Genomic DNA, 27,941 nt, shown 5'->3' with positions numbered 1-27,941 from the left:
CCCTACCATATTTGAATATTCATTGCTATCAGGTGGCTACTTAGAGATCCAGTTGGTCATCAGCATCTGTGGAGCACCAACTGTATTACATTGGGAGTAGGACAAAAAAATATCAGAGGACGGAAACATTCCAAAGATACTGTCATTAATCAGCTTGCTGCTTGTGTTTATGTCCCAAGACCACCATAATCCTTATGGTTCTCTGAAACTTTTTCTACCCCCTTCAATGGTGATTTGAGGATACCCTACCATTAATCCACCCTCCCCTGCCCTTGCCCTGTCCTGTAGGACTGAAGCCATACCAGTGTCCTGAGTGTGAGTACTGCACCAACCGGGCTGATGCCCTGCGCGTACACCGGGAGACACGGCACCGGGAAGCCCGGGCCTTCATGTGTGAGCAGTGTGGCAAGGCCTTCAAGACACGCTTCCTGCTGCGTACCCACCTCCGCAAGCACAGCGAAGCCAAGCCCTATGTGTGCAACGTGTGCCACCGTGCTTTCCGCTGGGCTGCTGGCCTGCGCCACCATGCCCTTACTCACACTGACCGCCACCCCTTCTTCTGCCGCCTCTGCAGCTACAAGGCCAAGCAGAAATTCCAGGTGGTTAAGCACGTGCGTAGGCATCACCCCGACCAGGCTGACCCGAACCAGGGTGTGGGCAAAGACCCTACCACCCCCACAGTACACCTACATGATGTGCAGTTGGAGGATCCTAGCCCTCCCGCTCCTACTGCTCCCCACACTGGACCTGAGGGCTGAGAGCTGACCCCACCTTCTGGACAAGAAGAAGATACCGTCTGAGATGTGCATACTGGAACCAGAGATAGCCTGAGAAGCTCAGGCCTAAGGAAGGGCTGGCTTTGGGGTGTCAGGGAGGTTGGAACCCTCCTGGACTCTGGCTACAGTACTTTGAAGTTCATGGCTATATAAAAGAGAGACATGAACCACAACATTGGTTTCTTGTTGAGGCACACTGTTTTTATCCTGTGAGTTCTCAGTTTCTTTACCATCAGCCCACCAAAGTCTGGCTATAAGATCTGGTTTTACCCACTCCATTCTTCTCTTTCCTTACTGTGCCAAGCCCTGTTTTCTTTTGGCATCCTCAGAACAGTTGTATCAAACCGCATGTGCTTTGTGTACAATGCTCTATAAAGCATGTTAAACAGAGAATGATTACTTGCTTATAGACATCAAAATCCCTCTTAACATTTCTTGACTATCATTTAGATTTGACCTGTTCCCTCACAGATCTCCCTCTCCTGTATCTCTTTTCATTTTCACTTGATGATTGATTCTGATACAGGCCCAAGTCTGCCTCTCTGTCTTTGAGCCTCTCCTGGCCCTGACCCTGCTCCCTGCTGACCTAAGCCCCTCGGCCCTTTTGAGGGAGGGTTACACTACTGAGCCTCTCCAGGAAACAGCTTTAATTCAGCATCCATCCTTGGACTGGCTTAGCAGCTCCACTGAGGCATTAAAGCATAGAGTAGTGTGAAGGGCAGATGATTGGAGCAGTGAGTCTCCAGTCTAGAGCTCAGAATGACTATGTAATTGATCATCTAAACTGGGATATTCAGGGAAATTAAAGAGGATACTATTTAAAAATTATGGTAGGACAGCTTACCTACCACAACATGATTATTCCAGACAAACTCTTGAGGAGGGCTTTGTCCCCTTCTTTACGGTTAGAAGCTGTACTTCTGTGCCCTTCCTATAGCACATACAGTGAGAGGAGGGACGCCTTTAGTAACCTGTTTTTCTACCTTTTGCCTGCACCACCTGTCTACCTAAATGTCCCCCAACCTTTGTACCTTCCCTTGCCCAACAATGACAGACCATAACCAAGCAGAACTGGGGAGAGAAGCTCTGTTTATATACAGTCAGGGCTAGAGAGGAGCAGTCCATTCGGGACTTTGAGAACCATACAGTGTATTCTTGAGAGTCTTGGTATAATCCTGCTGTAGGGTCTCCAGCCTTTGCCTGGGGAGCCTTGAGCCTTGATTCATCCTTCCCTTGGCTCTTGGCTTTGAGGAAATAAAGGGTGGAGGAGAAAATGCCTTTTGGGTTTCTCTGCCCCAGGCTTTCTAGTTGAAATCCATGTTTGAGCCTGGGTTGATGAGAGAGATTAGACCTAATCTGGATATGGGATTGAGGCTACAGCAAAAGAAAAGAACTCCTATATAGGGTACAGAAAAGGAAAGATACCAAAGCTTGTGAAAATAAGGGAAGGGAAGAGAAAGAAGGTGAGAAATCAGACCCTGGATTTTCTCATTAGGAAGGGGGAGGTGACGTTGAGACTAAACATGCACAATCCAATGCTTGATTTTTACCACTTCCATTGGCCCTCTCTGGAGCATCCTTCTAGGTTTTTCTCCCCATCTAAAGTCAGTGTACTCTCCCCTCCCCATGAAGTGCCCACCTCAGGCTTCAGCTCCCTCCAGCCCTTCCCGGATGCAGATGTGCACAAAGATGGAAGCTGGATGGAGGCTAGTGCCATCCTTGGAGAGCAGGTGTATGTGACGGTAACCTGGAAAGGGGCAGACAGGATTAGGAAGGTAGCCAGATTTGGGGTCTTGGCCAGGGGTTTAGAAGACTGGCTCACCTTGTTGCATGCATGTCCAAGGCAGGGTGTACTGACCAACAAAGTCATTTCGGGATTTCCAGTCATAATCTTTTACCACAAAACGCAGCAGGGTAAGTTCAGGCACCAGCACCTGGAAGCATAGTGTCTGCCCCCAGTATGGATTAAAACCTGAGGTTGGTGGATAGGAGGGAAAGAAAGGATTATTATTGACTGTCTTCTTTAGACCCAGCACCAGGTTAGGTGATTTCCCTGCAATTTCTCATTTAATCTTCATAGCAATCAGCATTTTACAGGGGAGGAAACAGGCTTAGAGTGGTTAAACAATTTGCCCAGGTCACCAGAGATGAGTGATGGGCTAAGAGTCAGACCCAATATGTCAAAGTCCTTATTCTTTACTGCTTTACAGTGCTTCCCATGGAGGAGAGGAGAGTTGACGTGGACTCTACTTCATGGAGGACGGGATGGGGAAGACAAACAATGGTCATGCCCCAGCACTGCCCAGTCTCACCATTGTTCTCCACATAGCTGGTCTCTTGCCGGGCTGTGTCTGGTCGGATGCCAAAGATCTCCACTTTCACCAGTGGATCCACGATGGCCCCCTCTTTGTTGTTGTCCACTTTGGGGAGTTGCTGACCACTGATCACCTGCAACAAGGGCTCTAGAACCTCACTAGTTCCTGCTCACCCCAGTCCCCATCCCAGCTGTCATACCGTGGGGATGGGGAAGGGGGCATGAGACCTTGTGCTGTATAGCTTTTGGGTTTGCAAGGCTAATCTTCTGTAGGTAATATATTTTCTTCTAGTATTTTGCTGCAATTTAAAATGCATTCAAATAGAAATTTAACAAGGTTTGAAAGTACATATGTGCAGGGTAGCAACTCCTTCTATAGAACTTAACGTACACCAAGCATTGTGAATGTTAACTAAAGTTATCCTTACAATAACACCGTAAGGGAGGCAGTATTACTACCTGCATTTTGTATACAGGATACAGGCACAGAGACATTAAGTAGCTTGCCTAACATTACACAACTAGTAGGTGGTTTTGAACCTAGGTGATCTGACTCCAAAGTCCCATGTTAACAGTCTTGTTATCCAGCCTCTCACAAGAAACTTCTCATTCCTCATGCTCTGGTCAGGCCTAGTCACCCCCACCCCCACCCCCATCCCAGTTTCTTCCCAAATAGTTTCTTCTTCATACCTGGATTAAAAGGGTCTGGGCCTTGAAAAGACTGATGGGCCTCTCAGGGTGGAAGGAACTCTGGGCATCACGCAGGAAGTCCGGCTTCAGCACATAGCCACAGCCACCATTCTGGCGGAAGAGCCCATCACAGATGTCCATCTCAAGCCCTGCAGTCTGCATATTCATAGCCACTGAGGGCCGCAAGAGAAAAGGGGAAGGAGTCACCTTGGGAACACCTTTTCAGGGAGGTACAGGTAACACAGGCATGGAGTGGAAAAGTGCCTCCTGGGAATACCTCCATAGACAGTGTCTTTCTTAGCTTAATACTCTTCTGCTGCCAGGGACCTTAGTTCCTATCTTGCTACTCCATTCCCTTCTCGCCATCCCCACTACCTCCTCACCCATCTGGCAGCCTGCAATCCAGAAATCCTGGGGATTGTAGTTGGATGAATCTGTCCTCAGGCCACTTGGATACACGCGGCTTAATTGCCAGGTGTTGTGCTGCACAAATTCATTACCTGTTAAAAAAAAAAGTGGAGGGAGGAGGCAGAAGTAGGGAGGACTTCCTGATCCAAGGACACTGCTCATCAACTCCCCTCTTCTCAGCATCTCCTGAGGCTGGCTTTTGAGAGCTTTAAGTTGTCTCTCCTTCTGTTCTAGCCAGATCATCTCCCAGTTCTGCTCCTCCTACAGTCCTGAGCCCATTATTCGTTACCCCTCTCCCCTTTGCCTGCTATGGGGAGTTTCTCAGCTACCTGTCCTCTTTCTTGGAATTTGCCTGTCTGCCAGTCAGGGCTTGACCCAACCATCCCAATCCCTCTCTTTTGGTCCTGACCAGTGTCTTTGATGAGGCTCTTGGCCTTGGTTTCAGAGAAGGACGATATCTCATAAAAACGGTAGTGTTCCCTCGAATGAGTAAAGCTGCGGAACGGGACATTTTTCAAGTAGACAACCAGGGCAGAGAGGGATGGACACAAGGTGGCCTTGGATTTCTGGAGAGGGAGAAAGGAAAAAGGAATAGGGGATTGAGCTGTCACCAATCTGGAGGGACGAAGGCAATGGCCAAGATCCAAACTTCTCTACCCACCCTAGGCCTCTTCCCACGGACTCCCCCTGGCATTCTCCCTGCTACCTCACCTGTTTCAACAAGAGAAGGGACCCAGGCATGGGAAAAACAAGGCTGGGCCATAGAGCAACAGGTAGGCGAAAAAAAAATAGCAGGCACATTACAGCCTGGGGGTGGGAATGGGAGTAAATGCAGTCTGTATATGCCGCTGCGATCATTTTTAGTCTCTAGAACTGGAGAGTCTGCTCTGTGTTAGATCCTGAGTAAGAGATTTATTTATTATTATTTGTAAACAGAGAAGAGTCATCCTCCCTCTCTTTTTTAAAATAATTCACAGTAATCCTTGGTTAAAATGCACATGAATCCAGACAGATACATCAGTTATTGAAATGGTCATGGAAGTCACATCCTATAAAGATGTGAAGGTCCCAGAGTAATATCTTTGGGTTTGTCTCTTGAATTCTCATTCCCATCCCTAGCTGTGAGCTAGACATCACAACTTGAGAGAGAACAGAATAAGCTAGAAGTCAGTCAGCCGAGCCAAACAAGCACACAAGAGAGAGAAATGTAGACTTGGAATTGGGATCTTGAGGTCCCACTAATGGCACCCTCCTACTCAGCCACCATTCCCCACAGAGAGGTGCCCACTCTGACACAGTCTTTCCAGAGCTTTCACCTTCCCCACTTCAAAGCTTCTCTCCCCTTCCTGCTCCTCTTTGGGTATATCTGGCTTCTCAACCCTTACCAAGAAGCTTTCTCTAATCCACTTCAGTTGAGGTCACAGCAATCACTCCAGTAACCCCTACTTACCCAGGCAATATAATGCTATCCACACACACCTATCAGTGGTTTTCAAACAAGGCCTTTAAGGAGACTGAGAAGTTAGGAAAAGATGTCTTAGAAGCTACCTTGGGTACTCAGGGGAGGGCCAAATGAGTGTTTTAACTTAGATGGCTCTGCATTTAAGTAGCTTGTATACATTAAAGGAAAAAAAAAAAAAAGGATGTCATGGCCTAAAGAAGTTGGAAGTCCACTGTAATATTTCAATATATTTCTATACAGTAATAGGTAATATAGAGTGATACCATGTATAAATTCTTATGCTTCTTTCATTGCAGGGTAGGCGCATTTTGCTCCCTGACCCTCTGGCCTGCCTGGCCCTAGTCTTCTTACACACGTGGACCCTCAGCCTATGGTGCAAGCTGGCCAAACGCTGAAGTAGACAAAGCTCCCAGCATACCTTCTGCCTCTTTTTGTCCATACTCCGAGGGCTCAGCTGGGGCTCAGACTCCGGCTCAGGCTCAGAGTCAGGCTCTGGTTCCTCCTCTTCCTCCTCCTCCTCCTCTTCCTCAAGATCCTCCTCGAGTGTCCTCGACTTCTTCCCCTTCACTAGGATCTTTCTCTGAAGCTCCTAGGGGATAAAAATAAAGGGGCCTGTTTACCTCGGTTCCTCCTGGGGATTATGCAGGTCCCACTGCTTTCTCAGGGCCACCTCACAGACAGAGGCAGTCAGCAAGGCTCCGAAATTCCCGCAGGAAGACCGCCTGCTCGATACAATGGTGGGTATTCCCTTATTGTTAAGCAAACCAGAACATCTCTCCATATGGAAAAAAAATAACAATTTAAAGCTCTACTTCACATCTGACACGTAAGAAACTCCTATAGATGATAGATTTATATGTAACTATAAAGAATATAAAAGTACTAGTAGAAAACAGGGAATCTTTTAAAATAATCTTATGGTAGGAAAACTTGCAGAAAAAATAAGACAAAAACTAAGAAAAAAACGAAAAGATTGACAGATTTGACGACCTAAAATTTTAAAACTTCCATAAGTGGGAAGATGCTATAAAAACTAAAGGAAGAATGACTGCCACAAATATTTTCCAAAGCATTAATATCTTTAACAAAAATTATTAACCCCAACAAAAATGGGTAAATAATAGTAACAAATAATTCAAAAGAAGAAAAACATGTGCTTTTTTTTCTTTTTAAGAAAACTTTTTTTTCATGTCTACCATTTTGAACTCCTGGAATTACTTGTGGTCAATCTCTTATACTGCTGGTTGGAGGGTAATTTGATAATTTCCTATGTTTTCCAGAGGACAACCTGGCAATAGCAACCAAAATTGGCATCATGTAAACTCTTAAACCCAGCAATTTTGCTTCTAGGTATCTGTCTCAAAAAAATAATAAAATAAATGGGCAAAGCTGTATGTACAAATGAAAAATTACATACAATCTAAACGTCTGTCAAGTGAGGAACTGGCTAAATAAATTATTGTCTATAACATACATGGAGTACTGTAAAGCTGTTAAAAAGGAAAAAAGATTACATATGAAAAGACATCCATGATATTATATGTGTGGTATGAAAAAGGATATAGCACATGATCCAATTCCTGTTTTTTAAAAATATGAATATATATGTTTATATAAGCATTTTAAAAAACTGCTGGCAGCTGTCATGGAAGAGGTTGGGATTATGGGGGTGGAGGAGATTTCCCTTTCTCTGTATTGTTTGAGTCGTTTACAACAGCGATGAACTATCAGGAAAAAAATGAAGATATTTTCTTTGAAAAAATAAATATATAGTAAATCATTGATTTAAAATTTAGAGAACTATAAACAGATTTCCATGTTTAGTTAATTATTATTGTTATTATTGAAGTTGTTTCAAGATAGTAATGGGCATGAGTTCGATTCCTGGACCAGGCACACACACAAAAAAATAATAATAAAAAAGAAAACCTCTGTAGGTGCATGGGTGGTTCAGTGGTAAAATGCTTGCCTTCCATGCAGGGCACCCAGGTTCCATTCCCGGACCATATAGCCCCCCCCAAAATAGTAAAGAGCAAGCTGATCCATCTGAGCATAGGAAGAAGGAAGGAAGAGGGGCATGGAGATATAAGCCAAGGTAGGGTGTCAGGGTCTGTACCTCAGGCGAGGGTAGCTGAGTGGGCAGCAGGCCATCCAGGGTAGTGCTCAGCAGCTGATCTCCCAGGATCTCAGTCAGATGACGTGCCATGATCTGCTGCTGCTCCCAGCTGCAGTGGTTCTCCAGGGACAAGATGACTGGGTAGTCTGAGGTCTGGTGGTGAGGAAAGGGGTTGCTGGATTCAGAGTGCTAAAGCCCTGTAACCTCCTTGATTCTTCAAACACCTGTTTCATAGGCGCCCCTAGTTACTCTACTGAGTACCCTGATTTCTCAGCTGCTCCAAACCCAATACAGGTTTAAGGAGGACTTGCTAGGTCTGGGGATATTATCCACATCTAAAAGTCACTCCTCAGCTCCCAAATCTCACACCTGGGCCAGATCTAATTCAGGTTCCTCCAGAACGATTGTCTTTTCAGACTCAGGAAGAATGGGAAGCACAGGCTCTTCCCGTGATTGTATGTTTGTGACACACTCTTAGGCTCTCATCTCCAAATTCCTGTTCTTCCCCAGCCCTATCTAAAACTTTCTCTCTGTTTCCTTATCCACCTTCTACCGGGTCCTCAAAATTAGAAATAATAAGTACCGCTAGTAATTACCTCTATGACTAATAGTTACTAGTTACGCATCCAAGACTTATTCCTAATAATCCCTTAATATTTGCCCAGCACATTACAGTTAAAATCTCTTTTATACACATCACACCATTTGACATAGCCTCCCCTGCACTCCTCCAGGCCCAGAGCCAACCACTCTGTCCTCAGAGCCTCTTGCCTCACCAGTATTCCTGCTCTTGGGCCCCTACCTGGAAGGCATACTGAGCTACTGTGGCCACAACATCTTTGAACAGGATGCGGGAGGTCAGGGTGTGTCCATGATAAACGATGGGTTCTCCACTAGGTCCATCCCATACATCCACCTCCACACAGCGGCACCCCCGCTTCAAGGCCCTGCAAGAACCCAAGTCCCCAGGGATAGGAAGGGTCAAGGCCTGATCTCCCACTTAGGGACTCTCTCCCCACTTTGGGAGAGCAAAGCTCATCAGCCCTTAACCCCACAAGACCCCTTCAAGTTACATCTCCATGGAGCTGTCTCTGTCCACTGGGATACTGCCACAACTCACACTGACCTCCCTTCATCCCTACTCACAATCCTCCCTTAGCAACCCATCACACATTGTCTCATGATTCTTCTGGTCTGTTTGTGTATCATTATACAGCTCCTGGGTTATTCAGATTTCTGGCGAATTTCAGCTTTATTTTCACAATTTAGATCATAATATTCCTAAGGCAGAAAGTGTTTGACTCATCTTTGTGTCCCTTGAAGTTATTACTTTGGTTGCTGGCACTGCAAAGACATCTTGACTCTTCAGTCTAATCATGATTAATCACGATAAAAGCAGCTACTACTTATTGAGTGTTGCAACACGGATTATCTCACAACAGCTCAGACAGCATTGGCACTGTTATCATTCCTATTTCATAAATGAGAAAATGAGGCATAGAGAGGTTAAATACTTAGCTCCAGAGTACTAAGTGAGGGTGCAGGCATTTGAATTTAGATGGTCTGACTCCACACTCATGTCTTTTTTAACTCCTGTGCTCAACTGCTTTCTATTTTTCTGAATAAATAAATCTATCAGGCCCTCTTGAGTTCCAAAACAGTTTCATAGCTTACGAAAGATAGAGAAGCTCCGCTCCCCATAGGGTTTCATAACCACTTCTCCCTCTGATCTCCAACATCGCCAAATGGCTCAGTTATCTAGAGACTCTCATCTACTAACCCCCTACAACACCTTCTCAATCCGTTATCCACTGACTCTCCCCCTACCCACTGAGCTTCCCACAGATAGTCCTGCTGTACCCTCCTCCCCTCCCTGCACCGTATATATCCCTCGACGCTGCTCTGGCCACAAAGCTGGTCCCCCACTAGGTAGGTATTGTGAGAAGAGTTGATATAGTAGTGAGTCAGGGGTTGGGTCATATCCTGGTAGATGGGGCAGCAGGCTGGGTTGAAGATGTTTCCATCCTTTGAGCAGAGGTAGTTGAGGAAGCCATCCATGCTCAGTACATGCCGGTGTTTGCCTAGGGTGTGAAGTCAGGGAACGCTCAAGTGAGAACTCTGAGTAGGAGCATCCCAGCACACCTACAGTCCTTCCACCCCACCTCTGCTGCCATCCTTTCCAGGTCCTGCCTTTCAGATGGTGTTCATGCCCAGCCTCCAGATCCCAAAGTTGTCCCATGGTGTTTGTCATTTCAAGCATTCCCACCACCAGAGAATATTAAAGCTACAAGGAGAATTAAGATCATTTTAATTCACTGCCATCCAATAGAACTTTCTACAATGATGAAAATGTTTTATTCTGCACTATTCAATATGAAAGTTTCTAGCCACATATGGCTACTGAGCACTTGAAATGTGGCTTGAGTGAAAAAGGAACAAAAATTTTCATTTTAATTAATTTAAATAGCCACATGGAGCTCACAGCTACCACATTGGACAGCACAGTATCTAGTCCAAAGGGTTAGTTTTATAGATGGAGAAACAGGTTCAGAAAGAACCTCACACAGCCCAGGTACCTGTATTTTATCACCTGGGCTTTTGTGTAGTGGCCACCAATTGTGACCTGGGGTTTTCTCATTATTATCAATGCTCCCATATGGTACTCTGAGAGGCATTTGTCCAACAGCCCCTTGGGCTGCACCTTCTTTGAGAGCAGAGCTCTCTCCTTCAATAACCCTCACGGACCCCAGCATGGGCTTCATTTAATGACAATGATGGTGAATAACAGTTATTGAGCACTTGCTTTATGCCAAGCACCTTACATACATCTCACTAGTGCTTTCACTAATATAATAAGGTAAGTAACTTGCCCCAGGTCCAGAACTAGTGAAGGAGCTGGGATTGGAACCTGGGCAACCAGATGGTGGGGGTGGTAGAAGACAGCCGGAAGTTGGGCAGGAAGTTTTATTCTTGATAATGATACCTCAAATCGCTAGGGTAAGTCCACAACTGCCAGATACTTTCCATATACACCATTTCATTAGATCACCAATTATCTTACAAATGAGGAAATTGAGTCTCAGAAAGATTAAGTGACTTGTCCAAAGTTTCTCAGCTTGTACGCAATAAAGTGCAGACTCAAGTCCATCTTCTGACTCAGTACTACACTCTGCCACTAGACATCTGCTACTTCATGGAAGAACAGATTGTTGAGTGAAAGGGAAGAGAACACAAGGGGGTTGGAGGTAGAATAACTGTAGCTGATGTATATTGGATCCTACATCAAGAACAGAAGTGCCTATTTCTTAACGCTCCGACATTCTTCTTCTATTCAATTTTCTGAAATGCTTGCTTTACACCCCCCATTCTTCTCTGGGTGCCCATACAAATCTGGAATTAACAATGGAGATACACAACTTTCTGTTTGATTCTAAGTCTATGAGGGTAGCATCCTTGTCTGACCTAGTCACTACTCTCTCTGGTACCTAGCACAGGTTCTGGCATATGATAGGTACATAAGCACTAGGTGAATTTGCAAATGAATGAATGAATGGGAGTGGGAGTTGAGACCCAGGAAACCTGGATCTCTTGTGCAGCGCTCATTCATCCCATCTCGTCCTCATTCTCAAAAGAGGCACCAGATAGTCAGAAGACCTGGATTTGAATCCCGAGCCCTCCTATCATAAGCTGTTATCTTTGAGCAAGACATTTAATCTTCCTAAGTCTCAGTTTTCCACTTTTGCAAAATAGAGCCTATTTTGTTAGGTCATTGCAAGGACTATAGGAGTGAAGGCATGTAGAGATATTAGCACACTATGGGATACTTAGTAAAGGCCCAATAAAGATTTTTGCTATCGATTTACAAAGTTTTAGTGAGGACTACTTGAAGTGAGGGACATGAAAGTGCTTTGTAAATCATTTGTTATTAATAATGTAAATTTTGTTATCTGAAGGGAATGGAGAGTAGGAAGGATTCCACTGAAGGGACAAGGGAAGGAAGGGTGGAGAGCAGAGAGGGCATATTTTAGCTCCACTTGTTAACAGCTAAATGACTGCCTTCCCATCATTCCCCCAGCCAGAGATTGACTAGCTTCCTGGCTCAGGGCCTTAGAGAATGGAGAACCACTTGGAGAATATCAGCACTGGGTGGGGTGGGGGAGGGGAGGCAGAATTTGAAAAGAGCCAGCATTTAAAAGCACAGCAGACAGGAATTAGAGGAAAATGAATAATTCATATTAAAGAAGAGACAGAGTCAAGGACAAAGGATTTTCCCTTTCTGCTGAGAACAAAGGTTAATATCAGGAAGAACTTCCTGGAAATGAAAGGTGTGATACATGAGTGTAGTGGAGGAAAGGGAATTTGTGGAATCTTCTTTGTCCTGAGAGATCTAACATGACAGAGGAGATGCTTGTCTTGTCTAGGCAAGGAATGGCTGCTCTTTTTGCACAGGAGTGGTCGAGTGAGATGACCAGCAGGGTTGGGGACTCTTCCTGTTCTGGTGGTGGTGGGATGAACACAGCCTGCTGCTCTGAGTGAGGCAGAAGACAGCTTGTCTCTAGACCTTTCTAATCATGCCCCTTTTCCCTGTCCCCCATGTCTGGTGCCTTTCCATCCCTGTTCTGCTTACCGCTATCTGAAGGCTCATAACGGTCGATGAGTTTCAGAGCAAGATCAGAAGCTCGGTCTCCCTCTTTCTGCTCCTCTTGGAGGAAATCCACAAATTCCAGCAGGGTCAGTTTCTGCCCATCAGCCGAAAAATTTTCAAATAGTTCCTGCACCTCGGTCCGTTTAGTCAATGCCTTGTAGAACTCTACAAATTCTTCTCCCTCCAGAGTCCCAGACTGGGACTTGTCTGCAGCCTGTACAAGAGGGTTTAGGGGAGGGTGACTTAACCCTTTAACTGGAAATTCTATGGCCTTGACTAGCTCTGGAAGAGCAATGTTCAGCTGGACTGATTTAAACATGCTTTCACAGAACTCCGACAGAACTCCCGATAGGGTTCATAGAAGGACACACTTCAGGAAGATGGCGGCTTAGTAAGACGCGCGGATCTTAGTTTCTTCCCCAGGACAGCTACTAGGGGAGTAGAAACGATACAGAAAGCGCCCAAAGCCACAACAGAGATAAAAAAGACAGCGTACCCCATCCTGGAACGGCTGGCTGGCTGAGAGAAGCAGCGCGGGTGAGATCGCCGAGGCGCGCGGGCCTCACCGGGCGGGGCGGGAAGCGGCCGGAGTTACTCCCTTCCCCCTTCCCGGGCCGGCTGGGAGAATTGGAGAGGCGGTCCCCTGAAACCAAGGCGGCTGGCGCCCACACCACGCGCAGCCCCCCGGACCAACTGAGAGAATTGGATCGGAAATCCCCAGGTCACGGAGAACGGTGACGGGTGGGGGAGGCCCCTTCCAAACCCGTGACTCCCGGGGAACGTGCATTCTCTCGGGCGGGCCGCTGCTGCTGGCGCCCTCCCGCCACGCTTGTCGCCCAGGGCTGACTAGGAAATTCGGACGGGCTCTTTCCCGGGCTGCAGCGACCAGCAACCCTCCCTGCGTTCGGACCCCGGGCCGGCTCAAGCTGCTTCGGCTAGCGAACCCCCCGGACGGCGAGAGTTTTCCAAAGTTTAAGGTCCCACAGCACCTTTTACTGGTGGGACCCGCAGACAAACGTGTGCCACGAGCGCCACCTACTGGGCAGGATAAGAAAAACAGAACCCAGAGATTTCACAGGAAAATCTTCCAAACTTTTGGATCCAATACCCAGGGAAATCTGTCTAAATGCGCAGACGCCAACAGAAGATAACGGATCATGCTCAAATAATTGAAAATATGGCCCAGTCAAAGGAACAAACCAATAGTTCAAATGAGATACAGGAGCTGAGACAACTAATGCTGAATATACGAACAGAAATGGAAAACCTCTTCAAAAACGAAATCGATAAATTGAGGGAGGACATGAAGAAGACATGGGCTGAACATAAAGAAGAAATAGAAAAACTGAAAAAACAAATCACAGAACTTATGGAAGTGAAGGACAAAGTAGAAAAGATAGAAAAAACAATGGATACCTACAATGATAGATTCAAAGAGACAGAAGATAGAATTAGTGATTTGGAGGATGGAACATCTGAATTCCAAAAACAAACAGAAACTATCGGGAAAAGAATGGAAAAATTTGAACAGGGTATCAGGGAACTCAAGGACAATATGAACCGCACAAATATACGTGTTGTGGGTGTCCCAGAAGGAGAAGAGAAGGGAAAAGGAGGAGAAAAACTAATGGAAGAAATTATCACTGAAAATTTCCCAACTCTTATGAAAGACCTAAAATTACAGATCCAAGAAGTGCAGCGCACCCCAAAGAGATTAGACCCAAATAGGCGTTCTCCAAGACACTTACTAGTTAGAATGTCAGAGGTCAAAGAGAAAGAGAGGATCTTGAAAGCAGCAAGAGAAAAACAATCCATCACATACAAGGGAAACCCAATAAGACTATGTGTAGATTTCTCAGCAGAAACCATGGAGGCTAGAAGACAGTGGGATGATATATTTAAATTACTAAAAGAAAAACTGCCAACCAAGACTCCTTTATCCAGCAAAATTGTCCTTCAAAAATGAGGGAGAAATTAAAACATTCTCAGACAAAAAGTCACTGAGAGAATTTGTGACCAAGAGACCAGCTCTGCAAGAAATACTAAAGGGAGCACTAGAGTCAGATATGAAAAGACAGAAGAGAGAGGTATGGAGAAGAGTGTAGAAAGAAGGAAAATCAGATATGATATATATAATACAAAAGGCAAAATGGTAGAGGAAAATATTATCCAAACAGTAATAACACTAAATGTTAATGGACTGAATTCCCCAATCAAAAGACATAGATTGGCAGAATGGATTAAAAAACAGGATCCTTCTATATGCTGTCTACAGGAAACACATCTTAGACCCAAAGATAAACATAGGTTGAAAGTGAAAGGTTGGGGAAAGATATTTCATGCAAATAACAACCAGAAAATAGCAGGAGTGGCTATACTAATATCCAACAAGTTAGACTTCAAATGTAAAACAGTTAAAAGAGACAAAGAAGGACACTATATACTAATAAAAGGAACAATTAAACAAGAAGACATAACAATCATAAATATTTATGCACCGAACCAGAATGCCCCAAAATACGTGAGGAATACTCTGCAAACACTGAAAAGGGAAATAGACACAAATACCATAATAGTTGGAGACTTCAATTCCCCACTCTCATCAATGGACAGAACATCTAGACAGAGGATCAATAAAGAAATAGAGAATCTGAATATTACTATAAAGGAGCTAGACTTAACAGACATTTATAGGACATTACATCCCACAACAGCAGGATACACCTTTTTCTCAAGTGCTCATGGATCATTCTCAAAGATAGACCATATGCTGGGTCACAAAGCAAGTCTTAACAAATTTAAAAAGATTGAAATCATACACAACACTTTCTCGGATCATAAAGGAATGAAGTTGGAAATCAATAATAGGCGGAATGCCAGAAAATTCACAAATACCTGGAGGCTCAACAACACACTCTTAAACAACGAGTGGGTCAAAGAAGAAATTGCAAGAGAAATTAGTAAATACCTCGAGGCAAATGAAAATGAAAACACAACATATCAAAACTTATGGGATGCAGCAAAGGCAGTGCTAAGAGGGAAATTTATTGCCCTAAATGCCTATATCAGAAAAGAAGAAAAGGCAAAAATGCAGGAATTAACTGTTCAATTGGAAGAACTGGAGAAAGAACAGCAAACTAATCCCAAAGCAAGCAAAAGGAAAGAAATAACAAAGATCAGAGCAGAAATAAATGAAATTGAAAATATGAAAACAGTAGAGAAAATCAATAACACCAGAAGTTGGTTCTATGAGAAAATCAATAAGATTGATGGGCCCTTAGCAAGATTGACAAAAAGAAGAAGAGAGAGGATGCAAATAAATAAGATCAGAAATGGAAGAGGAGACATAACTACTGACCTCACAGAAATAAAGGAGGTAATAACAGGATACTATGAACAACTTTACGCTAATAAATACAACAATTTAGATGAAATGGACGGGTTCCTGGAAAGACATGAACAACCAACTTTGACTCAAGAAGAAATAGATGACCTCAACAAACCAATCACAAGTAAAGAAATTGAATTAGTCATTCAAAAGCTTCCTAAAAAGAAAAGTCCAGGACCAGATGGCTTCACATCTGAATTCTACCAAACGTTCCAGAAAGAATTAGTACCAATTCTCCTCAAACTCTTCAAAAAAATCGAAGTGGAGGGAAAACTACCTAATTCATTCTATGAAGCCAACATCACCCTCATACCAAAACCAGGCAGAGATATTACAAAAAAAGAAAACTACAGACCAATCTCTCTAATGAATACAGATGCAAAAATCCTCAATAAAATTCTAGCAAATCGTATCCAACAACACATTAAAAGAATTATACATCATGACCAAGTAGGATTCATCCCAGGTATGCAAGGATGGTTCAACATAAGAAAATCAATTAATGTAATACACCATATCAACAAATCAAAGCAGAAAAATCACATGATCATATCAATTGATGCAGAGAAGGCATTTGACAAGATTCAACATCCTTTCCTGTTGAAAACACTTCAAAAGATAGGAATACAAGGGAACTTCCTTAAAATGATAGAGGGAATATATGAAAAACCCACAGCTAATATCATCCTCAATGGGGAAAAATTGAAAACTTTCCCCCTAAGATCAGGAACAAGACAAGGATGTCCACTATCACCACTATTATTCAACATTGTGTTGGAGGTTCTAGCCAGAGCAATTAGACAAGAAAAAGAAATACAAGGCGTCAAAATTGGAAAGGAAGAAGTAAAACTATCACTGTTTGCAGACGATATGATACTATACGTCGAAAACCTGGAAAAATCCACAACAAAACTACTAGAGCTAATAAATGAGTACAGCAAAGTAGCAGGTTACAAGATCAACATTCAAAAATCTGTAGCATTTCTATACACTAGTAATGAACAAACTGAGGGGGAAATCAAGAAACGAATCCCATTTACAATTGCAACTAAAAGAATAAAATACCTAGGAATAAATTTAACAAAAGAGACAAAAAACCTATATAAAGAAAACTACAAAAAACTGCTAAAAGCAATCACAGAAGACCTAAATAGATGGAAGGGCATACCGTGCTCATGGATTGGAAGACTAAATATAGTTAAGATGTCAATCCTACCTAAATTGATTTACAGATTCAATGCAATACCAATCAAAATCCCAACAACTTATTTTTCAGAAATAGAAAAACCAATAAGCAAATTTATCTGGAAGGGCAGGGTGCCCCGAATTGCTAAAAGCATCTTGAGGGAAAAAAACGAAGCTGGAGGTCTCGCGCTGCCTGACTTTAAGGCATATTATGAAGCCACAGTGGTCAAAACAGCATGGTATTGGCATAAAGATAGATATATCAACCAATGGAATCGAATAGAGTGCTCAGATATAGACCCTCTCATCTATGGACATTTGATCTTTGATAAGGCAGTCAAGCCAACTCACCTGGGACAGAGCAGTCTCTTCAATAAATGGTGCCTAGAGAACTGGATATCCATATGCAAAAGAATGAAAGAAGACCCATATCTCACACCCTATACAAAAGCTAACTCAAAATGGATCAAAGATCTAAACATTAGGTCTAAGACCATAAAACAGATAGAGGAAAATGTTGGGAGATATCTTATGGATCTTACAACTGGAGGTGGTTTTATGGACCTTAAACCTAAAGCAAGAGCACTGAAGAAGGAAATAAATAAATGGGAACTCCTCAAAATTAAACACTTTTGTGCATCAAAGAACTTCATCAAGAAAGTAGAAAGACAGCCTTCACAATTGGAGACAATATTTGGAAATGATATATCAGACAAAGGTCTAGTATCCAGAATTTATAAAGAGATTGTTCATCTCAACAACAAAAAGACAGCCAACCCAATTACAAAATGGGAAAAAGACTTAAACAGACACCTATCAGAAGAGGAAATACAAATGGCCAAAAGGCACATGAAGAGATGCTCAATGTCCCTGGCCATTAGAGAAATGCAAATCAAAACCACAATGAGATATCATCTCACACCCACCAGAATGGCCATTATCAACAAAACAGAAAATGACAAGTGCTGGAGAGGATGCGGAGAAAGAGGCACACTTATCCACTGTTGGTGGGAATGTCAAATGGTGCAACCACTGTGGAAGGCAGTTTGGCGGTTCCTCAAAAAGCTGAATATAGAATTGCCATACGACCCAGCAATACCATTGCTGGGAATATACTCAAAGGACTTAAGGGCAAAGACACAAACGGACATTTGCACACCAATGTTTATAGCAGCGTTATTTACAATTGCAAAGAGATGGAAACAGCCGAAATCTCCATCAACAGAAGAGTGGCTAAACAAACTGTGGTATATACATACGATGGAATACTATGCAGCTTTAAGACAGGATAAACTTATGAAGCATGTAATAACATGGATGGACCTAGAGAACATTATGCTGAGTGAGTCTAGCCAAAAACTAAAGGACAAATACTGTATGGTCCCACTGATGTGAACAGACATTCGAGAATAAATTTGGAATATGTCCTTGATAACAGAGTCCAGCAGGAGGTAGAAACAGGGTAAGATAATGGCCAATTGGAGTTGAAGGGATACAGACGGTGTAACAGGACTAGATACAAAAACTCAAAAATGGACAGCACAATAATACCTAATTGTAAAGTAATCATGTTAAAACACTGAATGAAGCTGCATCTGAGCTATAGGTTTTTGTTTTGTTTTGTTTTGTTTTGTTTTGATTTTACTATTATTACTTTTATTTTTTTCTCTATACTAACATTCTATATCTTTTTCGGTTATGTTGCTAGTTCTTCTAAACCAATGCATATGTACTAAGAAATGATGATCATGCATCTATGTGATGATGTTAAGAATTAATGATTGTATATGTAGAATGGTATGATCTCTAAATGTTGGGTTAATTTCTTTTTTTCCGTTAATTAAAAAAAAAAAAAAGATAAGGGATAATTGGAGCTGAAGGGATACAGACTGTACAACGGGACTGGATATAAAAACTCAGAAATGGACAGCACAATACTACCCAATTGTAATGCAATTATGTTAAAACACTGAATGAAGCTGCATGTGAGGTATAGGTTTTTTTAATTTTTTTTTTCTTTCTATTATTGTTTTGATTCTTATTCTGTTGTCTTTTTATTTCTTTTTCTAAATTGATGCAAATGTACTAAGAAATGATGAATATGCAACTATGTGATGTTATTAAGAATTACTGATTGTACATGTAGATTGGAATGATTTCTAATTGTTTTGTTAATTCTTTTTTTAATTAATAAAAAAAAAAAAAAGAAGGACACACTTCAGTAAGTAAAAGTCAACATTTCAGTCAAACCATTTGCTACTGGAGTAAATTTTCAACCGGAAAGGACTGAATGTCCCAAAGGGCCCAAAGGGCTCAAAAGGCCCAGAAGATCCCTCCTGCTATTTACTAACATTTCAGGTGGGGTTTTCCATTGGACGGGGTACCTGCGATCCTGGCCATGCCCAAAGGTCCTCAAGGTCTGACATAATAACATATTGTTATTTACCTTTCATAAGTGAACACTGTCTAGCATTTGTCCTAGAGTTTTCCTTTTTAAAAAAAGCCATTAATAATAATTGTACTATAAGAGGTTTTATAAGACCTCTACCTCATACTTCAACTTCTGACACAATTTTTTCTAGAAGGGTGTAAGACGCATGTGCAGTGAACAGAGTTCTCACCATAACACGTGGTGAACTTTGAAAGACAGTCTACCTCTCTTTTCCCAGCTTTTTCCAGTCTCAATGGAACTTACATCTTCCTTTCAAATGCAGCATGTAGGGCTCTGACTGATAAAGATGAAGATGCTTGGACAGCTAGAGACAGCAAACTCCTTCCTGTTCTGGTGGTGGTGGTAGGTTTGTTTGACTCTGCTGCCTGTGCTGCCCATTGGGTGTGGTAGCCAGTTGTGTCCTGGCCCCATGCTAGGTAGCCCATGTCAGACCAGGCTGACAGTCGGTGGGTTAGGGAGTAGGTAGGGAATTCTAGATTAGATGTAAGTGAAGTTTGTATGGGAATAGAGGTGAGCAGTCCTGCTGCAGAGCCTCTGGATGCACTTGCTACAATAGTTTGGTTATTGTATGATATAAATATGCAGCTCTTTTTAATTATTTGTTTATGTTTCTTGCATTAAACCTTTTCAGAAGCAAACAAAGAAAGTGAATATTGTGACAAGACTCAAGGGCAAGAACCATGCCCTGTGCTTCCCTCAATTTCTTATTGAGAAGGGCATGGGGCAGGATGCACAGTAGGGATTCAACAAGTGTTGCTGATTAGGGTCAAAGTACTACTGGTAAAGTGAGAACATGACCTGGTTGGCTCCTGCAAACCCTCCCACAGAAAACTCACCTGAAAAAGCTGGAAGGCATACTCTTGGTTCATTTCCACATTCATCAGGTGCAGTAACCGCTGGACTTCTTGGAAACTCATCTGACCATCCTGGTTTTTGTCTCCACGCTGGAACCAGTCATTCAGCCATCCAGGTCTGAGTCAAGGAAAATGCACTGTGTGTGTGTGTGTGTGTGTGTGTGTGCAGATGTGTAGGCATGTTTATCCATCAACATCTCTCCCCTGTCTTTGCCCCCATGTCAATCCAGCCTCCACACAGCTTCCAGGATCTCTCCGCAGAGTGATTACTCTCCCCAGAGTACTAATCTTTTTGGTCACATTATGGTTCAGGAAACTTTAGGGACCTCCCTGCTGCCTGCAGAAAGAAGTCCAAATTCCTCAACAAAGAAGTTGAGATCCCCTTCACTCCCATGATCTGACACCATCCCAACCTTCTCAAAACATCTCTGAATCTTCTCTTGCTGTATGGATGCCCCACTTTCCCCCCTGCCTTTCCATTTCTTATCTTTTGGCCTTGCTCATGCTATCCCCTCTGGCTAGAGTGACTTTCTCTCTCCTCTTCATGTTCAAATTCTATTTCCTTTCCATTCAAATGCTGCTTCTTCCCTGAAGCTTTCTCAGAGTGCTCTAAACTAGAACTAATATTTCTCCTTCCTGTGACAGTAATCACTCTGCGGAGAGATCCTGGAAGCTGTGTGGAGGCTGGATTGACATGGGGGCAAAGACAGGGGAGAGATGTTGATGGATAAACATGCCTACACATCTGCACACACACACACACACACACACACACACATAATCTAAGTAACATAAAGTCATATGGCTATGCCTTTACCATCCTTAGCACTCATCCTTTCCTCAGGATCCTCAGCTCCATATTGCCTGAGCTCCCCCTACCATCCCTTCTAGATTCTTGGCCTCCCCAGCCCTACATCCCTCCTCCCTGTCTCTAGCTCTGCAGCATCTGGCTCTTCCAGTGACCTCCAGCCCCCACCATGACTCTATCCTGCCGATACTGGTCCAGCCGCTCCTGCTGGTCCATGCTGGTGACAATGGCCACCAGCAGCTGGAGCCCACGCATCCAGATCTGGGCCTCCTCAGCACTGCTGGCCACCAGGTCCAGGTTGGAGCGGCGACCGTGGAAGACGACAGTGAAGCCCTGCTCCAGGGGAAACTCCTCTGCCAGGCTGCGCAGCAACTCCGACTCATGCCCCTCACGCACGGTCTCCACATCGGATATTGAGACTGCCAGAGAAGAAGCGAGTGGGACCACTGAGGAAGGAAGTCCACCAAGGCTAAGGGTCAATAGCCAGCATCCCATTCTTCTCTGTGATGCTATAAGTTGTAGGAACCCCCTGTACACTGAATCCCAAAAAGCATTAGTACAGGAAGATAAAGAGCCCTAGAATTCAGGAATCCACACGAGTCATTGCTCTTGTCATAGGCAGCATGGCAAGGGGCCTGTGCTGGGAGCGACAAGACCTGGCTTCCAGCCACCAGCTAGCAATGTGACACATACCAAAACAAATTAAGCCTTCGGTGTCCTCATCTTAAATCAGGGATGGTCTCCTTCCAAGCCAGTCCCCATGGTGATCACAGGAGGCTTGGAAGGACTGACAAGTAGAAACACACCTGAAGGGTAGAAGCAGTTAACACCAAAACATCATGTGCTCAAGTGCAGTTCTTTTTCCCATTTCAGTTTGAGGACATCCTTGGTCCAGAATGTCTAGGAGAGAACCAGTGCAAGTCTTCCACTCCCTTACCCCAGCTTTGGGTAGTAAAGATTGTGAGCCTCGAGTATGTTTCTAAGAATTATTCTTCTAGCTGTGTCCTGTGATCAAATTTTCAGAGATTGATCAATGGTACACACACTGTTATGATGCATTTATGATATTTAAAGAAACCTAAACATGATGGATAACATATTAAATGTATCCAAGTTTCAGGCCCCATGCTAGGTGCTTGCCACAGAAACTCACTGAGGCCCTATTACCAGGTAGGTACTGTTTAGTCCCTATTTTGCAAATGAGGAAACTGAAGTTTCGAGATGTTAAAATAACTTGTCCAAATCTACCCAGTTACAGTGTGGCGGAGCCTGGGCATTAATTTAGGCAATTTAATACCCGAGATCATGCCTGATGATGCTATGATCATGCTATGATTTATTGAGCTTTAGAGTGTGCCAGGACTCTTCTAAGCCTTTTACTGGCAGTAACTAATTTAATCCTCATAACAGCTTTAAGAGGCAAGTACTGTAACAATCTCCAGTTTACAGGTTCAGACACAAAGACACAAGTAGGGACAGTACAAAGGCACAATCTTGTAGGACCCTGGCCCCTCGCCTGTCCTCAGGCTGCTGGCCTCCTCAAGGTTTTATCCTCACCCCCTGCCCACCCCCAGCTATCCCCGGCTGTCCCCGGCACTCACAGCTGGGCTTCGGGCTCCACCCGGCCTGCCGTGAATGCCAGACTGTCATGCCATCGTCCTGAAGTCTGAAATATCTCAGCTTCTTCCAGCTTTTGGACCTCACCTTGCGCATCAGCATGCCTTCCTGCATCAGCAGGAGGTCCTGATCAGCGGGCAGCCCTGGCCAAGAGAAGCATGGCCTGAGCAGCTAGCAGGGAGGGTGGAGGGCACAGAAGGAGCTCCGGAGCTGGCGTCCAGCCTCCTCTCCTTCCTTGGGCTGCCCTCTTTCCCACTAGGGGTACTCACGGAGTCCTTGCAGCAGGGACACCATCACCCACGGCTCCACCAGCTGGCGCCAGAGTCACCTAAATGAGCAAGAAAGAGTAAAAGGCCTAGGGTAAATTTTGGTGCTGTTAGATTAACAGATCAATAGAGGAAGAGAAAGAAACCTGAGTTTCTCTCCTGAGCTCCCACTCTTTCTTTCCTAGTGCCCACTATGTGTGAGATACTTCACCTACATAGTCTGTAGCTTATTTTTACCTCTAATTTGAGTTTGAGACTTGGAGGGCCTAAGAAACCTGCTTCAAATCACATAGGGCATTCAGACTTTAAACCGAGGTATGTCTAGCCCCAGAGTCCCTGCTGTTTCCCATAGCTTCTCCAGAGCGGGTAAAGCAGGGCTTTCTGCCAAATACATCTTTCTACTCAGTACTCCACAATCCATTGGAGAATCTCCCAGCACACTTTGCTCACTTCTCATTCCCTATAATTATTAAGAACTACCGTCTTCTGGCTGCCCCCTTGCAGAACTTAGAAGCTGTCCACATCCTAGCATTTTCTTCTCCAAATGGAATCATCCTAGCTTCCCTATTCTTGGTGCTCCCTACGTGTTCCCAGTGCCTGAAGATTTGTCTCTTCCACAACACAATACTATAGTTAGCTAAATTAACCACCTTTTTCAACCTTCACATTTTAAAGTATATTCTTTTTCATAGCAGTTATTCTCTCAGTTTTAATGGACTGAATAAGACAAACAAGTCTCAGAACTTCATTTTCCATTTTTCTCTGCCTACTAAAAGAATATCTCTTTTTTAATATAAGCTGTACAATTTAGAAACTGGTGAAGTAGTCCTAGTAACTAACAACAAGTCTGTGAAAAGAACTGGAAGACTTGACATGTGGCCTCTTTGATTCTAGGTCTACCCAATGGAAATACTCAACGGTTGACCAAATCGTACTGAAACTGACAAAACTCATGAAACATAACTCTCTTTGATTTTGTAAAAGCAAAGACTTACACACTTGAATAGAAATTATGTCGTGTTTTTAAATTAATATATTTAAATTTTTGACAGTGGTTAATATTTAAAAAGCTAAAAAAATCTTAATCATTCAGTTAGTGTTCCATTAAAACATAGGACCAACTGCATATAGTCTAAAAATGAAAATGCAGAAGTTCAGAAAAGTGAAGACTTGCCTAACACCACACAACATGTTAGTTAGTGCTCTACCTCTCTTTAGTGATAAGAGTCCACAAAGTCACCCAGGGTTTACTAAGTTTTAAGGAAGAATGTGGAGGGTCCTGATTACAGGACCTGGAGGAGGCTCTCTAAAGGGACAGCAATGTACAGTTACCTAGAGTAAGAGGGTTTGGTTGAGAAGTACCCTGGGCCTAAGTGGGAAAGACAGCTCAAGGCAGTAATCAGGGGAGGACAGCCTTGTGACAATTTCAGGAAGAAAATATTTTGCTGGCTGAATCTGAATATGTGTGCCTGGGTGAGACCAGAAGAAACCTCTGGACGAAAGAAGGGATCCAGAGTGCTTCCTGGAAGACAGAAAAGTATCTCTGCTTTTCTGGGTAGGGACATACAGTTTGGAATCTCATGCTAACAAAATCATGGTATGAAGATTGAGGTAGAAAGCAACAGGTCTCTCTTAAATTTCTTAGTCCCTCAAGCGGTAGATAAGGTAAGCCTGTGGTTGAAGTCCGATTTCCCTTGCCAACATTCTGCCTCAACTCCTCTCTGGATCTCAGCTCGCATCTCTGAGGCATAAGGATTCTGGGATGGGTCTTGGGCCTGAAAAAGGACAGAATAATTCCCTTCCCTTACTCCTATATCTAGAGCCTCACAATGATGTCCTGAAACATGCGCAGCCTGAAAACAGAGCCCAAGTGTCTGGACACCTCTGTTTTGGAGCCCTCCTCCTTTCAAACCAGCTTTAGAAAATCATTTTGCTCCTCCTTTGTCAAACTCTGTCAACTCCAGGGTTTGGCCTCGCTCTTCCAATCCTGCTCCCATTGCTGAATCACTATTTTTAAACCTGGTATTCAGGTGAGATGTGGCTATAAGAAGCTCGTTTCAACTCAGGTTGCTACGGAATGTCAGAGCTGGACTTCAATTTTCTGAGAAGGGAAGGGAGGACTAGGAAGATTACCCGAACGTCCTGAGTCAACTAATGAGTTAATTGGCAGAACTGAGACTTTGCACCAGCAGCAGCTCAGAGACCTTTCCAAGACTCTTGCCCTTAGAAAGGGTCTTCTCCAGAAAGGAGGTTGAAGCAGAGTTAGGAATCAATGAAGAACTCCATCATTTTCTGTTCCCCCTGTGTCCCACGTAATAGCCTTTGTTTTCACTCTTCCCGTTTTCTTTCCATTCCTCATTCCATACCTGGCACCTTCATTTTCCTTTCTCTTCAGTTTACCCTCCTCTTTCTCTACTCTAATCCTCTCTCTGCCTCCCTATTTGCTCATTTAATTCAGGCTCTCTTTGCTCTCCCTCTTCTCATCATTCTCATTTCCTCATCCTCTCTCCCTATCACCTCTTCGTGTCGTTTACCTTTTTTTTTCTCCACTAATTCCCAATAACTGTGACTCTCATCCCTTTTGAGGATTTTGTTTCTGTGGACCGGGAGCGAGGACATTTGGACGTGGACACTAGGCAGCATAGTCTTCTGCTCAGCCTCATTTTCCCCTGTATCCCAGGAGACTGGCTAAACAAGCTGCCCTGATAGTGCTAGTTGGAATATAGCTGTTCTGTATCTTGGTGCCTTCTCTGGTGCCAGAAGGTAGGATGGGAAGGATGGTCATAGCTGATGCAGGTACAAGAGAATGGAAGAAGCATTTGGGAGTCATGGTACTGGGGAAAAACAAAGGCTGGATATTGAGAAAGCAAGATGGAGGTCTTAAAATTAACTCCTAGTTAATGGGGACCTTGAGGATTGGATAATAATATCTATACTGCAGATGGGAAAACAGACATAAAATTAGGTGGGAGGTGATCCAGGACTGCGGAGCAATATTGGGTTCTTAGCTTCCAAATGGCTTAATGCCATCCCAGAGATGGACTCTGGGTATCACCAGTGGCACTAATGGCATTGCAGAGGGATTTGATGTGCCTCCATTCTCTCCGAGGGGCAGGAAGGAAGAGAATAATTGTGTCTACTCCCTCACTTCTGAGCAGAATTATGCTTGACCTGGTTCTTATAAAGAGGACAGAATGGCTCTGGCAAGAAGTTTTAGCCTTGAGAATATTAGAGCTTGAGAGCTTATTTATAGTATATCTAATCCAGAGGTTCCTGGCTACATCAATATCATTTTAAAATAGATATTCCTGAGCCCCATCTAAAATCTACTGGATCGGAATTTCTGAGGATGGAACTCAGAATATGAATTTTTAACAAGTACCCCTGGTACACAGGCAAGTTTGGAAAACCCTAAAGTCGATTACAGATCAGAAAGTTGTGATCCCAAGTCACACAGCGAGTTCACGGCAAAGCTGGGGCTAGAAGCGTGCCCCGGTCTAGCACCTGACACTAAGAATCTGCTCCGGCCTATTGAGCAGGCTAAAAATGAGGTCTAGAACTAAAACTCTGGCTCTTTCCAAGGAAATTTCATAACCCTGTCTAATTATGAGGGGTTTCTGTGCTCCCTATAGGTCTTGACTAGCCCTCATTTGGTATTGCTTAGCAATCTGCTAATAATCTTATGCTTAAATGCCGTTATTCCAATTCTGTTTCTTCCCTTATTGAGGAATGGCAAGGGTCAGCAGTCCCGGCCCTGGAAACCTAAGTGGCCCCTGAAGGACTGGAAGCATCTAATTGGGTGACTGATGCAGCCAGGAGGAAAACTAAAACTCAAAGAGGACAGACTCAAGAGAACCAAAAAGTCGGAGCCATGTAAGCTGTGCAGGGAAAGGAGTCCCGGGTGTAATTTAATCAGGGCAGAATTAGGGGCTTAGGCAAACAGAGCTTGGAGCAGAGGCTGGCCAGAGTCCCCAGGCCCTTACCGTGGGCAGGATAGCAAAATAGCAGTTCGGCCGGCGTCTCAGAGCTTTGCCTCCGGAGCTTTCTGATCCTCTTTACTGTGGGATGAGGAAGACTGGCTCCTTTTCTCTTTGCTCCTCTTGCAGTCGCTGATTTCCTCCCCTCTCTACACAGTTTGCTGCTGTGGATGGCAGAGTTACAGCCAGAGGAAAAGAGTTGGGTCGTGAGAAGCTGAGCTCACTCCTTGGTCCAGCCCATCCAGCTCTTAAAAGCACAGGACACAGGTCAGTGTGAGAGGGTAGTGGGGGTGGGGTGGGGAGAAGTGGATTAAGGGGAGGGATTGACAGGCACCACATCTCCAGGGAGGGGGCGCCAGGCTGCCCTTCATCTCAATGCCAGCCCTTATGGACTCCAATCCCACAGTAGCTTTCAATGTGAAACCCTAGGAGTGTCTGAGTTGCTGTGCTCTGTGAATCACCCCTTTTCATTCTGGGTGATCTCGCTCTGTATGTAATACGGTTTCTTTGCCCTTACTTCATCTGGCTCCCTTCCATGGTGTCTACTTCCACTGGCCTGCTCCTGTATCTCTGTATCCTGCCTTGCAGGACACTCAGTCTAGGGCTGGCACAGGGAAAGGGAGAACGAAATAGGATGGGAAAGAAGGAAAATGAGGAGAAAGGGATGAGAGGAATGTTCTTACAGTGTAAAGGGAGGGGTTAGAACCTATGCATACAGTAGGCACTCACGAAATATCAAAACAATGTATCCATGAATGCACAAAACAATTAGTTTGTTCCTCCTTTATGTTAATGTTAATTCATTCCTTCTACAAGCATTTGTCTAGCACCTCCAGTGTGTCAGGACACACGTGTTTATAAATGTGTGTGCAAAGATGCAGACTCGTGGTTTGTATGAATTGAGAGTAGAAGAGCACAAGACTGGAAAGAAATCCACCTGAGAAAGGGAAGTGGTGAACCCCTCACAGGGATAAAATGAATAG

General features: G+C 43.9%; 2 protein-coding genes across 7 annotated transcripts in view; one reads left to right on the top strand and one right to left on the bottom strand.

Annotated features, from left to right (window-relative positions):
• Window positions 1-7,202, top strand: part of ZNF142 (zinc finger protein 142) — a 33,899-nt gene extending 26,697 nt beyond the window's left edge. For all 6 annotated transcript variants that reach the window (XM_077155137.1, XM_077155136.1, XM_077155135.1 and 3 more), the window contains one exon: window positions 289-7,202. In XM_077155137.1, the coding sequence (XP_077011252.1) occupies window positions 289-758 (470 nt within the window). In that variant the 3' untranslated portion in view covers window positions 759-7,202. The remainder of the gene's footprint in view (window positions 1-288) is intronic.
• PLCD4 (phospholipase C delta 4) lies at window positions 2,000-27,439 on the bottom strand. Its single transcript, XM_077155155.1, has 16 exons — window positions 26,965-27,439; window positions 22,985-23,043; window positions 22,700-22,858; window positions 21,289-21,517; window positions 20,273-20,408; window positions 12,394-12,625; window positions 9,646-9,847; window positions 8,569-8,713; window positions 7,767-7,919; window positions 6,069-6,239; window positions 4,598-4,754; window positions 4,164-4,280; window positions 3,781-3,953; window positions 3,089-3,224; window positions 2,599-2,748; window positions 2,000-2,523 (listed from the first exon to the last, which is right to left on the bottom strand). The coding sequence occupies exons 2-16, from the start codon at window positions 23,007-23,009 to the stop codon at window positions 2,417-2,419; spliced, it is 2,292 nt and encodes a 763-aa protein (XP_077011270.1). The 5' UTR covers window positions 23,010-23,043; window positions 26,965-27,439; the 3' UTR covers window positions 2,000-2,416.
• Between the last annotated feature and the right edge of the window lie 502 nt (window positions 27,440-27,941).

The sequence above is a fragment of the Tamandua tetradactyla genome, chromosome 3, assembly GCF_023851605.1.
Source record: "Tamandua tetradactyla isolate mTamTet1 chromosome 3, mTamTet1.pri, whole genome shotgun sequence".
In the NCBI taxonomy this organism is placed as follows: Eukaryota; Metazoa; Chordata; class Mammalia; order Pilosa; family Myrmecophagidae; genus Tamandua; species Tamandua tetradactyla.
The sequence above is the reverse complement of the archived record's forward strand: the minus strand, read 5'-3'. Positions and strand labels throughout refer to the sequence as shown.

Coding starts and splice junctions, on each gene's coding strand:
- PLCD4 (XM_077155155.1), bottom strand. CDS start 23,009: ATGGTGTCCCTGCTGCAAGGACTCC. Junction 7,920..8,568: donor TAGCTCAGTATGCCTTCCAG/GTAGGGGCCCAA, acceptor CCTCACCACCAG/ACCTCAGACTACCCAGTCAT. Junction 4,281..4,597: donor GAGCCTCATCAAAGACACTG/GTCAGGACCAAA, acceptor TTTTTTTAACAG/GTAATGAATTTGTGCAGCAC.